Source organism: Saccharomyces eubayanus, chromosome XI, assembly GCF_001298625.1.
Source record: "Saccharomyces eubayanus strain FM1318 chromosome XI, whole genome shotgun sequence".
Classification (NCBI taxonomy): domain Eukaryota; kingdom Fungi; phylum Ascomycota; class Saccharomycetes; order Saccharomycetales; family Saccharomycetaceae; genus Saccharomyces; species Saccharomyces eubayanus.
In genome coordinates this window covers 52,180-66,548 of record NC_030970.1, presented here as the reverse complement: position 1 = coordinate 66,548, position 14,369 = coordinate 52,180, and the positions used below count along the sequence as shown (strand labels likewise).

General features: G+C 43.4%; 7 protein-coding genes and 1 non-coding gene across 8 annotated transcripts; 6 read left to right on the top strand and 2 right to left on the bottom strand.

The window, feature by feature from the left end:
* Positions 1-240: 240 nt before the first annotated feature.
* Positions 241-1,851, bottom strand: DPH2 (2-(3-amino-3-carboxypropyl)histidine synthase; the record flags this gene model as incomplete). Its single annotated transcript, XM_018366271.1, has 1 exon — positions 241-1,851. The coding sequence occupies one exon, from the start codon at positions 1,849-1,851 to the stop codon at positions 241-243; it is 1,611 nt and encodes a 536-aa protein (XP_018220863.1).
* Positions 1,852-2,335: 484 nt separating this feature from the next.
* Positions 2,336-2,713, top strand: ACP1 (acyl carrier protein; the record flags this gene model as incomplete). Its single annotated transcript, XM_018366270.1, has 1 exon — positions 2,336-2,713. One exon carries the CDS (start codon positions 2,336-2,338, stop codon positions 2,711-2,713), a length of 378 nt encoding a protein of 125 aa, XP_018220862.1.
* Positions 2,714-2,976: 263 nt separating this feature from the next.
* SDS22 (type 1 protein phosphatase-activating protein SDS22) lies at positions 2,977-3,993 on the top strand (the record flags this gene model as incomplete). Its single annotated transcript, XM_018366269.1, has 1 exon — positions 2,977-3,993. The coding sequence occupies one exon, from the start codon at positions 2,977-2,979 to the stop codon at positions 3,991-3,993; it is 1,017 nt and encodes a 338-aa protein (XP_018220861.1).
* A 184-nt stretch (positions 3,994-4,177) lies between these two features.
* MST1 (threonine--tRNA ligase MST1) lies at positions 4,178-5,566 on the top strand (the record flags this gene model as incomplete). Its single annotated transcript, XM_018366268.1, has 1 exon — positions 4,178-5,566. The coding sequence occupies one exon, from the start codon at positions 4,178-4,180 to the stop codon at positions 5,564-5,566; it is 1,389 nt and encodes a 462-aa protein (XP_018220860.1).
* Positions 5,567-7,229: 1,663 nt separating this feature from the next.
* YKT6 (palmitoyltransferase YKT6) lies at positions 7,230-7,832 on the top strand (the record flags this gene model as incomplete). The annotated part of the gene is made up of 1 exon (XM_018366267.1): positions 7,230-7,832. One exon carries the CDS (start codon positions 7,230-7,232, stop codon positions 7,830-7,832), a length of 603 nt encoding a protein of 200 aa, XP_018220859.1.
* A 238-nt stretch (positions 7,833-8,070) lies between these two features.
* On the bottom strand, positions 8,071-8,144 carry DI49_3185. The gene has a single exon. It is a non-coding gene; the product is annotated as a tRNA-Asn (tRNA).
* A 1,289-nt stretch (positions 8,145-9,433) lies between these two features.
* Positions 9,434-12,568, top strand: PEX1 (AAA family ATPase peroxin 1; the record flags this gene model as incomplete). Its single annotated transcript, XM_018366266.1, has 1 exon — positions 9,434-12,568. One exon carries the CDS (start codon positions 9,434-9,436, stop codon positions 12,566-12,568), a length of 3,135 nt encoding a protein of 1,044 aa, XP_018220858.1.
* A 401-nt stretch (positions 12,569-12,969) lies between these two features.
* PTK1 (putative serine/threonine protein kinase PTK1) lies at positions 12,970-14,369 on the top strand (the record flags this gene model as incomplete). The annotated part of the gene is made up of 1 exon (XM_018366265.1): positions 12,970-14,369. A coding segment is annotated over one exon (1,400 nt), but the record flags the coding sequence as incomplete, so codon positions are not given.

Below are 14,369 nucleotides of genomic sequence, written 5' to 3'. Positions count from 1 at the left end.
AGCCTTTAGATGTCCTGCTGAAAGCTCACTAGTAAACGTACCTTTATTCCAGTAACCGGTAAAAAATGAGGAAGCTACAAATAGTGACCCGGATGTGTGTCAGTCACGTTTCACGATGTCTATTTTCAAATTTCTAGCGGCTAATTCTAAAAGCATATATAGCATTAATAAATAGTCTATTGGAAGGATTTCATTAAAAGTTGAAATTAAATAAAGGGACATAGTAGTCAGCAGCGCGCATTACTTTTGCTCCTTGTTTATGGCGTCTGTACGATCGAACCCATAGCCACGTGCGACACCGGAGATACCTTCTTCGATGTCCGCACCGGTTTCATCAACTTCGACGGAGTCGAAGTCGCTGCCCAGGCCCTTCCACGAACGGTTCTGTAGTGCTGCCGCAGAAGTGGACACTGTGCCCTTGATAATGGCGCCCGAGGCGGTATGTCTCGTAGTCAGCTGCTTGGAGCTATCGTCTTCATTTTCAGCCGCCTCCAGCTCTAAATGCGTTAGCGCTCGTAGTGGCCTTGATGTGCTGGTGTATCTGCCCGTCACAACGTCAAACTCTGGCTCGTCACTGTGGGAAGTGGTCGCGGACGTATCGTCTCCACCCATGTTCTGTTCGATTTCATCGATGGCGTCTTTGAAGTCCACAATCCACTTCCCGGTCCAAGTGACCTCTTCACTCAACGCTAAATTCAGCTCATACGGTGTGATGATCGGCTTGTAAAACTCGTTGAACTGGTCAATGATGATACCGCTTTGGTTGCAGCCGAGGATGCACCATATATCGATGTCTTCGAAGTTTGCCAGCTTGGCCACGTTCGGCTTCCCGACCACGAAAAGGTAGTGCTTCTTCTCACGCGCCCTGATGAGCTTGATCAGCTCGTTGATAGTTTCTCTGGTATTGCGCAGCGACAGCGTGTTAACCAGAATACCTATACAGCCCGCAGTCCTAGCCACATGCATGTATTTGTAACGCTTCATAAGCGAGGGGAAGGGCCCTGTCACAAGATCAGACGCAGCTGGATCAAAGATATGGATTGATTGAAAAACCGTAGACAAGTACAGCAACCTTGGGTCCTGAGGCGTGGTCAGGTGGAAGAGATGGTATTCCTCGGGCAAGACGCCCTCTGTGGTTCCTCCTGGTCCAAGCAGTATACTGTTGTTGCCGAACTCACCAACCTGGGTCACATTCTCCGGGGTGTCGAACGTATCCAGTATGGTTACGAGGCTCTTTTCTACGAAAGAGGTGTTTATCTGCGAATATATGATATTGGTGTAGTGTAAGTCGCGCGTCAAGACACTGTACAGTTGCGACAGGTGCTTGGAGAAAGGAGCATTAGCCATTAAGCATATTTTCGAGGACAGGTCAGGAAACGCCCTCCGGAAGTTCTCCACCACCAACGGTATGTCTACATATGGGGTCCCGAACGAGTATACCACGGGCAGACTCTGGATGGCGTTCAGGCATGCATCACCGAAATGGACCACCAGGTCCGCGTGGACGTGCTCGGCAGCGACCTCGTCCACACAGCATGCGCTGTACGCCGTGTCTGCAAGAACCCAAAACTTCACCGTCTCATCGGCAAACCTCGACTGCAGCGACCTTATTATCAGCGAGGAGTCTTTGATCAAGTCGTCGGGAAACTGAAGCGTGACACTTTTATACTCCGTATGCTGAGCTAGGTACGCCACGAGGGCCTCGATATTATAGTAATCCGAGATCAGCTGCATGAGGTCATCGCCATTGTAGTCCGGGCCTAAGTAGGCGGACCTATCGATTTCGCGGGCGTCCACCTTCTGGAACGTGATATCTGACTGCGTGGTCGACAAGGCTGGAGCAACTTCCATCTTAAAGTGTTATATATGGCAGGGATCTGGGCTCTATAGCTCTCTACAACTGTCTTTTTGCTCTTTTTATTCAAGAATACTCGTTTTTTTTCCTTTTTTGCGATGAGCTTCTCACTGAAAAAAAATGAAAAAAAATAAAAGAAATGACAGTAAAGACGGATGCACAAAGGTCAAAGGTTAAAATTTGATAAACACACTGCAACGGGCACTATCCTTGCAGTTGTACTGAATACCGATACTTAGCATATGTATCCAGGGAACACTAACTTACTGAGCCTTGCACACGAACTTGTGGGCGAAACCCAGATTCTCCACGAGTCACGTGGATACGTCATTTTCGACGGCAGCGACGTTATTTGTCAGCTGTCTGTTTTCGCCCCTCCGAACCGATTTTGATTAGAAGAACAAGAGCAAGACGAAGAAGAATCACGCGGGCAGTGTAGCAACTACAACACAGCACAACACAGCATAGCACAGCATTGTCATGTTCAAATCAATCTGCAAAATTTCGTCCCGCATGGCTCCCTCTGCGTGCCGCACCATGTTGGCCCGTCCCGTCATGGCCAACTCCATACTCGCACAAAGGTTCTACTCCGCCAACTTGAGCCAAGATCAGGTCTCTCAAAGAGTTATCGACGTCATCAAGGCCTTCGACAAGAACTCCCCCAGCATCGCCAACAAACAGATCTCAAGCGACACTCAATTTCACAAGGACTTGGGGCTGGACTCCTTGGACACCGTCGAGTTGCTCGTGGCCATTGAAGAAGAATTCGACATCGAAATCCCAGATAAAGTGGCCGATGACTTGAGAAGCGTGGGTGAAACCGTCAACTACATCGCTTCCAACCCTGACGCCAACTGAGCTTTTTACCTTTGCTCTACTATATTATATCGTATCACGCAATATTATATTATTTTCGTATGTATATAAATCGATCAATAGACCCGCATATATACGCACATATATATAACCAGCCCTGTTAATATTACACTTTACTCTACTCTTTTCTCCCTTTTTTCTCATTGTCTGCTATTTTGCCCCGAACTATATATTAAGGTACTGTTGAAAAAATAAAGATATATGTGCACATTAAGAAGAAGAGGTCACGCACGAAATAGCCATCAATGAACAATACAGCTGCTGATAAAACCACTGAAGGCCAGGGTGAAGAACGCAAGATTGAAGTCTTGGACGATACTCATCTCGACTTCATCAGCGCAGACTCGGAATTGACCCAGGATTTGCCTGATGATGTTGAGATCATCGACTTGGTCCATTTGAAAATTCAGTCACTTGAAGACCTGAACCTTTACAGGTTTAAAAACCTGAAACAGCTGTGCTTGAGACAGAACCTGATCGAAAGTATAAGCGAAGTGGAAGTATTGCCCCATGACAAGATCGTTGATCTGGATTTTTATGATAACAAGATCAAGCACATCTCTTCCAACGTTAACAAACTGACCAAATTGACGTCTTTGGACTTGTCGTTCAACAAAATTAAACACATAAAAAATCTGGATAATTTGACCCAGCTGGAAAATTTGTTCTTTGTACAAAACAGCATTTCCAAAATAGAAAATCTGTCCTCTTTGAAGTCGCTGAAAAATTTGGAGTTGGGTGGTAATAACATTCATTCCATCGAAGCCGACTCTTTCGAAGGCTTGAGTAACCTGGAAGAGATCTGGTTGGGCAAAAACTTCCTGCCAAGACTAATCAACCTACATCCCTTACATAATTTGAAAATCCTATCCATTCAGTCTAATAAATTGAAAAAAATCGAAAACTTGGAGGCATTGACTAACTTGGAAGAGCTTTACCTATCACACAACTTCATTACCAAGATCGAAGGCTTAGAGAAAAACTTAAAGTTAACCACTCTGGATGTCACATCGAACAAACTCACCTCGTTGGAAAACCTTGACCATCTGTCTCAGTTAACCGACATATGGGCCTCATTCAACCAGATAGACCAATCGTTTGAGAGTTTAGGCAAGAACTTGTCCAATTTGTCACGTTTGGAGACCATTTATTTGGAGGGGAACCCCATTCAGATGGAAAATAAAACTTCTTATAGGAGAAAACTAACTATGAATCTGCCTCCATCTCTGGAGAAGATTGACGCGACGTATATAAGAGGTTGAGCCTACATGAAGTCTTTATTTTTCTTTTAGTGTAGATATATATATTAGCTTTCAATTAACAAAAAATCAAAATTATACTACAGCTCGCCCTTAAAACCTCGAGCATGAAAAAAAAAAGAATACTTACACTATTAAATCATGAATATACAAACATAGCTGAGCATACGCCTTTCTGCCGAACGATATGAAAAGACAGCTCATAAGACACCACTATCCTCGAAGTGGCCCTTGGAATCGTGTTTTCTATTCCACCAAAAAGCCCGCTAAGAATGTCTCACCCACAACACCAGCTACGATGACTTCTTTGGTGTCTCAGAGGCAGGATCTCTTCATGACAGATCCATTGTCTCCTGGGTCCATGTTCTTCCTGCCTAATGGTACTAAAATCTTTAACAAATTAATAGAGTTTATGAAATTGCAGCAAAAATTCAAATTCGGTTTTAAAGAGGTGATAACACCATTGATTTACAAGAAGACTCTTTGGGAAAAATCCGGTCATTGGGAAAATTACTCTGATGATATGTTCAAAGTGGAGACCACTGATGTAGAAAAGGAAGAATACGGTTTGAAACCCATGAACTGCCCCGGCCACTGCCTCATCTTCGGCAAAAAGGATAGGTCATATAATGAGTTGCCCTTGCGATTCTCGGATTTTTCACCGCTACATAGAAATGAAGCTTCCGGTGCATTATCAGGACTGACAAGATTAAGGAAATTCCATCAAGATGATGGACATATCTTTTGCGCTGCATCCCAGGTGAAATCAGAAATCTTCAATTCTTTAAAACTTGTCGACATAGTTTACAACAAAATTTTCCCCTTTGCTAAAGGTGCTGCTGACACAGACAACAACTATTTTATAAATTTCTCCACGAGACCAGATCATTTCATTGGGGACGTAGAAGTGTGGAATCATGCAGAACAAGTCCTCAAGGAAATTCTTGAAGAGTCAGGCAAACCATGGAAATTGAACCCTGGTGATGGTGCCTTTTATGGTCCTAAACTGGACATGATGCTAACCGATCATTTGGGTAAAACCCATCAGGTTGCCACCATTCAGTTAGACTTCCAACTACCTGAGAGATTCGATTTGAAATTCAAAGATCAAGATAATTCATACAAGAGGCCTATCATGATTCACAGAGCCACTTTTGGCTCCATTGAAAGATTCATGGCTTTGTTAATCGATTCAAACGAGGGCCGCTGGCCATTCTGGCTAAACCCTTACCAAGCAATAATCATTCCTGTAAACACTAAGAACGAGCAACAACTAAAGCTGTGCAACGCTTTGCAAAAAAAACTACGCAACGAGGAAAAGGTGAATGATATGGAGCCTGTTGCTTTGAATGATTGGCACTTCAGTGCTGATTTAGACATACGAAATGAACCTGTCGGGTATAGAATCAAGTCAGCAATTTTAAAAAATTACTCCTATTTAATTATCGTGGGTGATGAAGAAGTAGAATTACAAAAATATAACATCAGAGAACGTGATAATAGGAAAAGTTTTGAAAAACTAACTATGAACGAAATTTGGGAAAAGTTCATTGATCTGGAAAAAAACTATAAGTAACAAACACACATACCCCAAATTCTCCTGTACATACAACCAATAATGCATTTTAGTTCTACTTTGACTTTGACTTTACGCAAATTTAATCCTAAACGCCGCAACCCCTGCGTTAATTCATGTATATTTCCTAATCATACCATATATAGTAATTAAACCAAGATAATATTTTTGTATTTACATGCATCATCGTTTATACTTTTTACCCCGGTAATTATTGAGGTTAAGCCTTTTCATCCAATGATTCCTTTTTGACATCTGATTTTTCGGCCTTTTTCTCAGCATTCTCCTTTGCACTTGAGACATTAGGAGCTGATTCCATAGTGTTCACCTTTGCTTTATCTTGGGTTTCTTCATCGTCCGATGTTTCCTTCAATTGGTCTTCATAATGTTCAGGGTACTTTCTGAAACAGTCTTGCATGTGTTGAAACTTTTCGACACAGTCAATACCTTTCGGTTCTGCTTCGGAATAGACAAAGCATGAAAAGGCTGATTTGAACTCTTCACCGCAAGGACCGTGTGCCATACCTCCCAAACAAGGGCAATCCCAATTGATCTCACCTGTATCTGGGTTGTAAGCGCCCTCGTGTTGAACTTCCTCTTCGGTAGCACCCATTTGCTTTTCCTCTTGCTTTCTTAGTGCTTCTTTATCTTCAGCGCTGGTTTCAGGATGCTTTTCGGATTCCAAATCGCCATGATCCTGTTCCTTCACTTCGTCTTCTCCGTCAGCAGCTTTAGTAGTTTCCTTGTCAAAAGATTGCGCCTCTTCTGGCTTTTCTTCATCTAAACTTTCAAAATCAGTGTTTTTTGAAGATTTAATATCATGGTCATCTTGTGATTTAGCATCTGCGCCTTCTTCAGAAATTTCAGCGCTTTCACTGCTGTCCTTTGTTTCTTCCGAGTTGTTCTCTCCATCACGCAATTGCTCATCGTCCTTCGTTTCAACGGCCTCCTTCTCTCCAGCTGCGTTGTCATCCTGGTCAGCTAGGACAACCAATTCACCATCTTCAGCCACTTTGGAGGCACCAATTTGGTCACCACCTAATTGAGCCCCAGCTTCAGTCTGACTTTCGTCACCGTTTCCGTTGTCAGGTGATTGCTCTTCACCTCTCGAAATTTCTTCCTCAGCGGTTTTATCGGATTCCACCTTCCTTGAAGCAAAGAGAGGCTTCCTGTTGGGCGTTATGAAATACAAAGCACCAGCCATAGACAGGATCCCCATTATAAAACCTGCTGTCTTCTCTTGCTTAGAGTCATAGCTTTTACCAAATTGAGGGGACGAGGCCATCAAACGCCTTGTTTGGTGTCGGCATAATCCCCTAGCCACCTGAATCGACGGCCTGTGTCTGCACGCATTTCTAGCGACTATATTGCGAAGCATTTTCGTTATAACGGTCTTCTCTCGAACACTTCAAATGAGAATTGGGGGAGATTAGCAGTTCTACTATCCTGTATTTTCATCCCATATTCTGCTCCTTTTCCCTTTTTCCCTCTTGGGTGGCGTCCCGTGCAGAACGATTGGCTTGTTGTAAAATTCAAAGAACAAGCACAATAGATACCATTATGAATAAAGAATAAAGAATTGAGCCATGTGGTTGATTCTTGCCTAGGTTTTGTTGAAGTATCGGTAAAGATTTTGGTATTGTTAAAGAAGACAAAATCGACAATGAGGATCTATTACATCGGTGTGTTCCGCTCTGGCGGAGAAAAGGCTCTAGAGTTGAGTGAGGTTAAAGATTTATCACAATTTGGTTTTTTTGAAAGATCAAGTGTAGGCCAGTTTATGACTTTTTTTGCTGAGACGGTTGCTTCCAGAACCAGTGCTGGCCAAAGACAAAGTATAGAAGAAGGTAATTATATTGGCCACGTTTACGCTAGGAGCGAGGGCATATGTGGGGTTTTAATCACTGATAAGGAATACCCCGTCAGGCCAGCTTATACACTTTTGAATAAGATATTGGACGAGTACTTGGTAGCACATCCCGAGGAGGAATGGGCCGATGTTACTGAGACAAATGACTCGCTGAAAATGAAGCAATTGGACACATATATCAGTAAGTACCAAGACCCTTCACAGGCTGATGCGATCATGAAAGTTCAACAAGAACTGGATGAGACTAAGATTGTCTTGCACAAGACTATCGAAAACGTTTTACAGAGAGGTGAGAAGTTGGATAATTTGGTGGACAAATCAGAATCTTTAACGGCAAGTTCCAAGATGTTTTACAAACAAGCCAAAAAATCCAACTCATGTTGCAGTATTATGTAGGGGGGCTTCTATACAATATATTACTTTTCATGGTAGTAGGGCTTTCCATCTGCACAGTGTGCGGCAACGCACCAAAACAACGACAAGAAAAAAAATTTCAAATTGAGTTACATAAATTGTTTAACTATATATAAGCATCAAGCCTACTAATCGTTTTAGTCCAAAGCCCATTGGAAATATTCATACCAATATGTGATTGTGTTTTGTTCTTTAAAATGAAAAAAAAAAGAAAAATTAACGACCCCAGTGAGGGTTGAACTCACGATCTTGCGATTAACAGTCGCACGCCTTAACCAACTTGGCCATGGAGTCTTCTTATTATATTTTTTTGGATTTTTGAAGTGGTCTAGTCTGCAGATATGTACTGGTAGGTTGCAGGGTTCCATCTCTCACAGACGTTCCAACAGATTATTTCATTATTTTTACAACATTTGTGTGGATGTGGCCATTGTTGTTTATATTAGCAAAGATTGCAATAATATATATTTAAGAGAGAGCTGAACATGTTATGTAGGTTAATTATCTGGATAGATTAGTTTGCAAATTCATTCACTGCACCAAAGAGAGTTCCAGTAGGAATTCATTTCAACTATGCCATTCGCCGAACTGTACATTGAAGATGATTTCCTGGAAGAACTTAACAAAAATCCAGAATATAAAGTTTGGTTACTTGTAGATCGCAACAAGGCAGGTTATCTTGTATACCCAGCAACAATATATTTAAGCCACATTACCGACGGTTTTGCCAAGTTCTTCAGTGATGTCAAACGGCAGTATAACGAAATGGGCTTTAATATGGATGACATATATCGCCATTGTGGTGCCTGTATTATCAACAAGCACCCTTTGATGAAATCTACTAGAGATAGGCGTTAGGGATGGAGCGATCACCGACTATATAGCGGATAACGGATAATCTTAATGGAAGTGGAACCAACTGCGAATATATATATATATACATATACACTAATATCTGGAAATAAGCATATTGGTAGTGGGCGGTATGTAAGTTATGAAGAGAATAGTGGATTTTGAAGTACCGTGTGCATTGATACGACTTTGGAGCTCGTTGGCCCGCTCTTTGGATTTTTCTTGTTAGTCTCCATTACTGCTAATTAGTAGCTTTGGTAAGTAGTTATAATTATGAATAAGCAGTTCATATGAAACCCAATGGTTCACACGTAATTCAGAACGCCAATAATGGGGAAATTGGAACTGACATTTTCATTAAACGAGCCACGCCCGAAACAAAAGTTATGCTTATCTTGGACAATTTCTTGTAGCCCATCCCAGACTGATTGGGCACATACTCTAGGAGGACTGTATATCTAATATAAAAGATATCTGTGGAACGCACATGTTCAATTAACTGCCTCAGAACATGGCAAGACGATTCAAAGTAGAGGCCGTATTAGATGTTTCATTGGTTTAGCTCAAATTGGATTTCAAAGCCTTGTGACCACTACGGCCAATTCTCAACTGCGTAGCCGCAATTAAAAAGGTCCCGAAAGCCCTTTACAATTTTAATCATCTCTTGGGGAAACGAACAACTGAAAGCAGAACAGGACATATAAAGATATCGATAGCACAGCTCTTTCTCGATGACAGCCACAAATAGTTTGCATTTCAATAATCTGAAAGTCCAATTTTCCAATTCCATCGTGGGAAATTTCTTAAGACTACCGCATTCAATAATAAATGTACTAGAATCGACGAACTATGCAATTCAAGAGTTCGGCATAGCAATACATTCTCATGATTCAGATATACCTATTGTTCATCTTGGCTGGGACGGTTATGATTCCGCATCGAGTGACAATACCGTCCTCATTAATCCCATTTTAGCCAACTTATACAACTTCAACCAAAAGTCACCATTGGTGGACTTGTACATCCAGCGATATGACCATACACGTTTGGCCAAAGAGGTATATGTTACACCTGAGACAAGTGACGATTGGGAAATAATTGATGCTAATGCTACGAGATTCCAAAATGGTGAGATTTTACACCAAACTCGTATCGTTACACCTGGTGAAACCCTGATTTGCTATTTGGATGGAATCGTCACTAAATTCAAGATTGACAAGGTTGTACCTGAAGCACTGACATCCGCAAGGATTACGGATGGCTCGTTAGTCGTGGTGGCACCAAAAGTTAATAAAGAACGCTCTATGAAGAACGAGTACCGCCCCAGTATCGATAAAAAGTCGAATAGTGATGTTTTCCTACCTTCAAAAAGAAAAATCCTGAGAAGCACTATTTGCAAGAATGGCCTTACTGAAAAGGAACTGTTTGTTGTTTACGTCGATGACGAGGTAGAACTGGCTTCGACAAGAGGTTATGTTTCTATAGTACAGTGCAATTCAAGACAATCCAAGAAAAATGAGCCGGAAAATAAAGTAATAGGTGTTCCTCCAAAGAAAATTGGTGTTCGCATTAAGCATGACAATCAAGTACCTAAAAATCACATTGCACTAAGCTTGTACACTTGGGAAGCACTCTTTACACGTCCAGTTAACGGGACTAAAATCAAACTGGAATTTTTGAAAACGAGTGAAATGAATATGAAACCTGTAGGAAATATAACAGTTAACATTAAATACTATGGAGAAAACTCATCTCTTAAGGATGAAGATGAATTTATTAAACTGCTGGGAAAAAGCACCCTAACTAGTAACATAATACTTCCTGAAGAGCAAATTTTGATTGAGTTAAAGAAAGCTAATTCCTTACAACCATTTCTTGATTTGAACGATCTCCCCAAAGATTCTATTCAATGGGAAATAGCGCAAATGGGAAAGGAAGAAGTCAAAAAAGTTGTCGAAGAATTCTTACCTAAATTTCAGCACATCGAAGGAACAGATGAATTTATGCATACAAGTAAAAATGAAGACCATTTCGTTAATGTTAATAGCACTACGCAAGAAATGATAGATTACATGACATCACCCATTGTCTCCTCACCGGCTATTATATTGGACGGGAAGCAAGGAATGGGGAAAACCAGATTGTTGAAGGAATTCATGAGCAGAATCACAAATGAACACCACATCTTCGTCAAATATGCGGATTGTGACACATTGCGCGAAACTTCTAATCTAGATAAAATGCAAAAATTAATTACCGAGTGGTGCTCTTTATGTTACTGGTGCGGTCCTTCGTTAATAGTTTTGGATAACGTAGAAAGTTTATTTGGCAAACCCCAATCTAATGAAGGCGATCCGTCTAACAGTAACAAATGGGACAATCCAAGCAAACTCCTAAATTTTTTTATGAACCAGGTGACCAAAATGTACAGTAAAAACAACAAATGCATCAGGGTTTTATTTTCAGGCAAAGAGAAGACTCAGATAAATTCATTATTGTTCGATAAACATTTTGTTTCAGAAAGCTGGTCTTTGAAAGCGCCAGATAAACAAGCACGAACTAAATTACTGGAGTATTTCTTTTCGAAAAACGCGATGATAAAACTACACCACGAAGTGCAATTTAGTGACCTGTCATTAGAAACAGAAGGGTTTTCACCACTGGATTTGAAAATATTTACGGAAAAGCTATTTTACGATTTGCAACTACAAAAAAAGTGTGATAATACAGTAACAAGAGAAACCTTCTCAAGATCACTGAATGGGTTCACACCTTCTGCACTGCGCGGAGTCAAGTTAACCAAAGAAACCAACATCAAATGGACGGACATTGGTGCATTAACGGGTGCAAAGAAAATTCTCCTCGAAACATTGGAATGGCCCACTAAATATGAGCCAATATTTGCCAATTGTCCCTTAAGACTAAGATCGGGTATCTTGCTCTACGGGTACCCTGGTTGTGGTAAGACGCTATTGGCGAGTGCCGTAGCACAGCAGTGTGGGCTCAACTTCATCTCTGTCAAGGGACCCGAGATTCTAAACAAGTTCATTGGTGCGAGTGAACAAAACGTCAGAGAGTTGTTTGAAAGAGCACAGTCTGTCAAACCGTGTATTCTTTTCTTTGATGAATTCGACTCGATCGCGCCCAAGAGGGGGCATGATTCCACTGGTGTCACAGACCGTGTTGTCAATCAGCTCTTGACACAAATGGACGGTGCTGAAGGTCTTGATGGCGTATACATTTTAGCAGCCACGAGTAGACCCGACTTAATTGATAGTGCATTGTTGAGACCGGGCCGGTTGGACAAGAGCGTGATCTGTAATATACCCAGTGAACCTGAAAGATTGGACATTTTAGAAACGGTTGTCAACTCCAAGGACAAGGATACGGGTCTGAAGAAATTTGAACTAGAGGAAGGAACTGACCTCGCCATGATCGCCCAGAAAACAGCAGGGTTTTCAGGTGCGGATTTGCAGGGCCTCTGTTACAACGCGTATTTGAAATCGGTACATCGGTACCTGTCTGCCAGTAGAGAACCTGAACAGGCGTCCGGAGATAATGATATCGAGTACTTCACTATCAACGGGAAGTGCCAGAAAGAGGAAAATAAACTACGTTTGCGGACTCTGCTGGAGCAAGACCAGGTCCACGAACCGAAGACAAAAGTATCGGACGGGGTGAAGCCAACAGCTGTGGTCACGATAGATGATTTGATGGAGGCCTGTCAAGAGACGAAACCCAGTATTTCGACGAGTGAACTGGCTAAGTTAAGGAGAATTTACAGCAAGTTCCAGACGGATAGAAATGGCGAGATGCCCAACGGCGAGAATTCCGTTGACATTGGCAGCCGGCTTTCCCTGATGTAAGCAAGCGCCCGTCCCTTTAAAGGATGCTATGCGGCACATATTATATTGATTGAGGCACGTTGACGGAGAAGAAAGAAAAAAGGTGGGATTACGTACTATTTTTTTTTTTTTTTTTTTTTTTTTTTGCGTGGGTAGAAAAATGATTAGAATTTAGAGAAAAGTGCCAAGAAAGAGCGGAGACAAGCTGGAATACATTGCCCAAACAATATAAATATATATATACCTCCTGACCTGTTAGTTAGTTGCTCTAAAGCCTGTGTACACGACACGCCTTCATTCCCCCTTTCATTTCGCTAAAGTCACGGAAAGCAATAACCGTGTACCATAGGAAACAGTTCTCTATGTATTTATAAACCTGCATCAACCCAAAGTAACAGCACGATACCCTACCCGCCCATCCAATGCTTCTTGAGCCGCACCGCAAACCAATGACCGCCCCCAACAATCAATCCACCAAAATATCCCAGCAATCCATCTCCTCAGTGTCCGCATTAAAGTTTTTCGGCAAGAAGCTGCTGAGCTCGAGGCACGAGAGCAAGTTGAAGAAGAAGGCGTCGCTCCCCCCGGACATCCACTCTGCTAGTGCGGCCAAGAGCGTGGCCTCTAGCTCAAAATCCTCCAGCTCGTTGAAAAGCTCCCGCCTCACCAATCCGTTTGTCCACACGGACAGCACCCGTTCATCATCCAGGGCCACCGGCATACCTTCTTCCACCCCCAGAGCGAACAGATACCCGTCCACGCCCCGCCATGCGTCGAGCACGAAGCTCAGCAACGAGCGCATCGTGTACAACCCGTACGGCGTGTCCACGGCGGGCACGTCGCTGTCCTCGGTCTCCACGCCCACAAAGAAGGACCCGGACCTCGGGTTCTACCTGCACGACGGCGACTCTAACATCCGCATGCTGCCCATCCCCATCGTGGACCCGAACGAGTATCTACCAGACACCATGAAGGAGGTCAGCGTGCAGATGTCCGACAACTTCGTGTTCGACGACGAGAACAAAACCATCGGCTGGGGCGGCTCGTGCGAAGTCCGCAAGGTCCGGTCCAAGTTCCGCAAGAAGGACGTGTTTGCCCTCAAAAAGCTGAACATGATCTACGACGAGACGCCGGAGAAGTTCTACCAGCGCTGCTCGAGGGAGTTCATCATCGCGAAACAACTGAGCGGCCACGTGCACATCACCAACACTTTCCTGCTGGTCAAAGTGCCCACCACAGTGTACACCACGCGCGGCTGGGGGTTCGTGATGGAGTTGGGCCTGCGCGACCTGTTTGCGATGATCCAAAGGTCCGGGTGGCGAAACGTGGCACTGGCGGAGAAGTTTTGCATCTTCAAGCAGGTGGCGCGCGGCGTGAAGTTCTGCCACGACCAGGGCATTGCCCATCGCGACATCAAACCGGAGAACGTGCTACTATCGCCGGACGGCGTGTGCAAGCTGACAGACTTCGGCATCTCTGACTGGTACCACAAGGACCCGCACGACCCGGCCAGCCCGGTGAAACAATGCGCAGGCATGATCGGCTCGCCGCCCTATGCCCCGCCGGAGGTGATGTACTACGACAGCAAGAAGCACTACGACCGGAAACTGCAGCAGCCTTACGACCCTCGCGCACTGGACTGCTACGGCTTGGGCATCATTCTCATGACACTCGTCAACAACACCATTCCTTTCATGGAGTCGTGCACTTTTGACAGCGGCTTCCGCGATTACTGTGCCGCGTACGACAACTTTGTGCGCTTACACAACCGCGGCTTCCGCGAACGCGGCAACTACCGCCCGGGGCCAGGCACAGAATACCA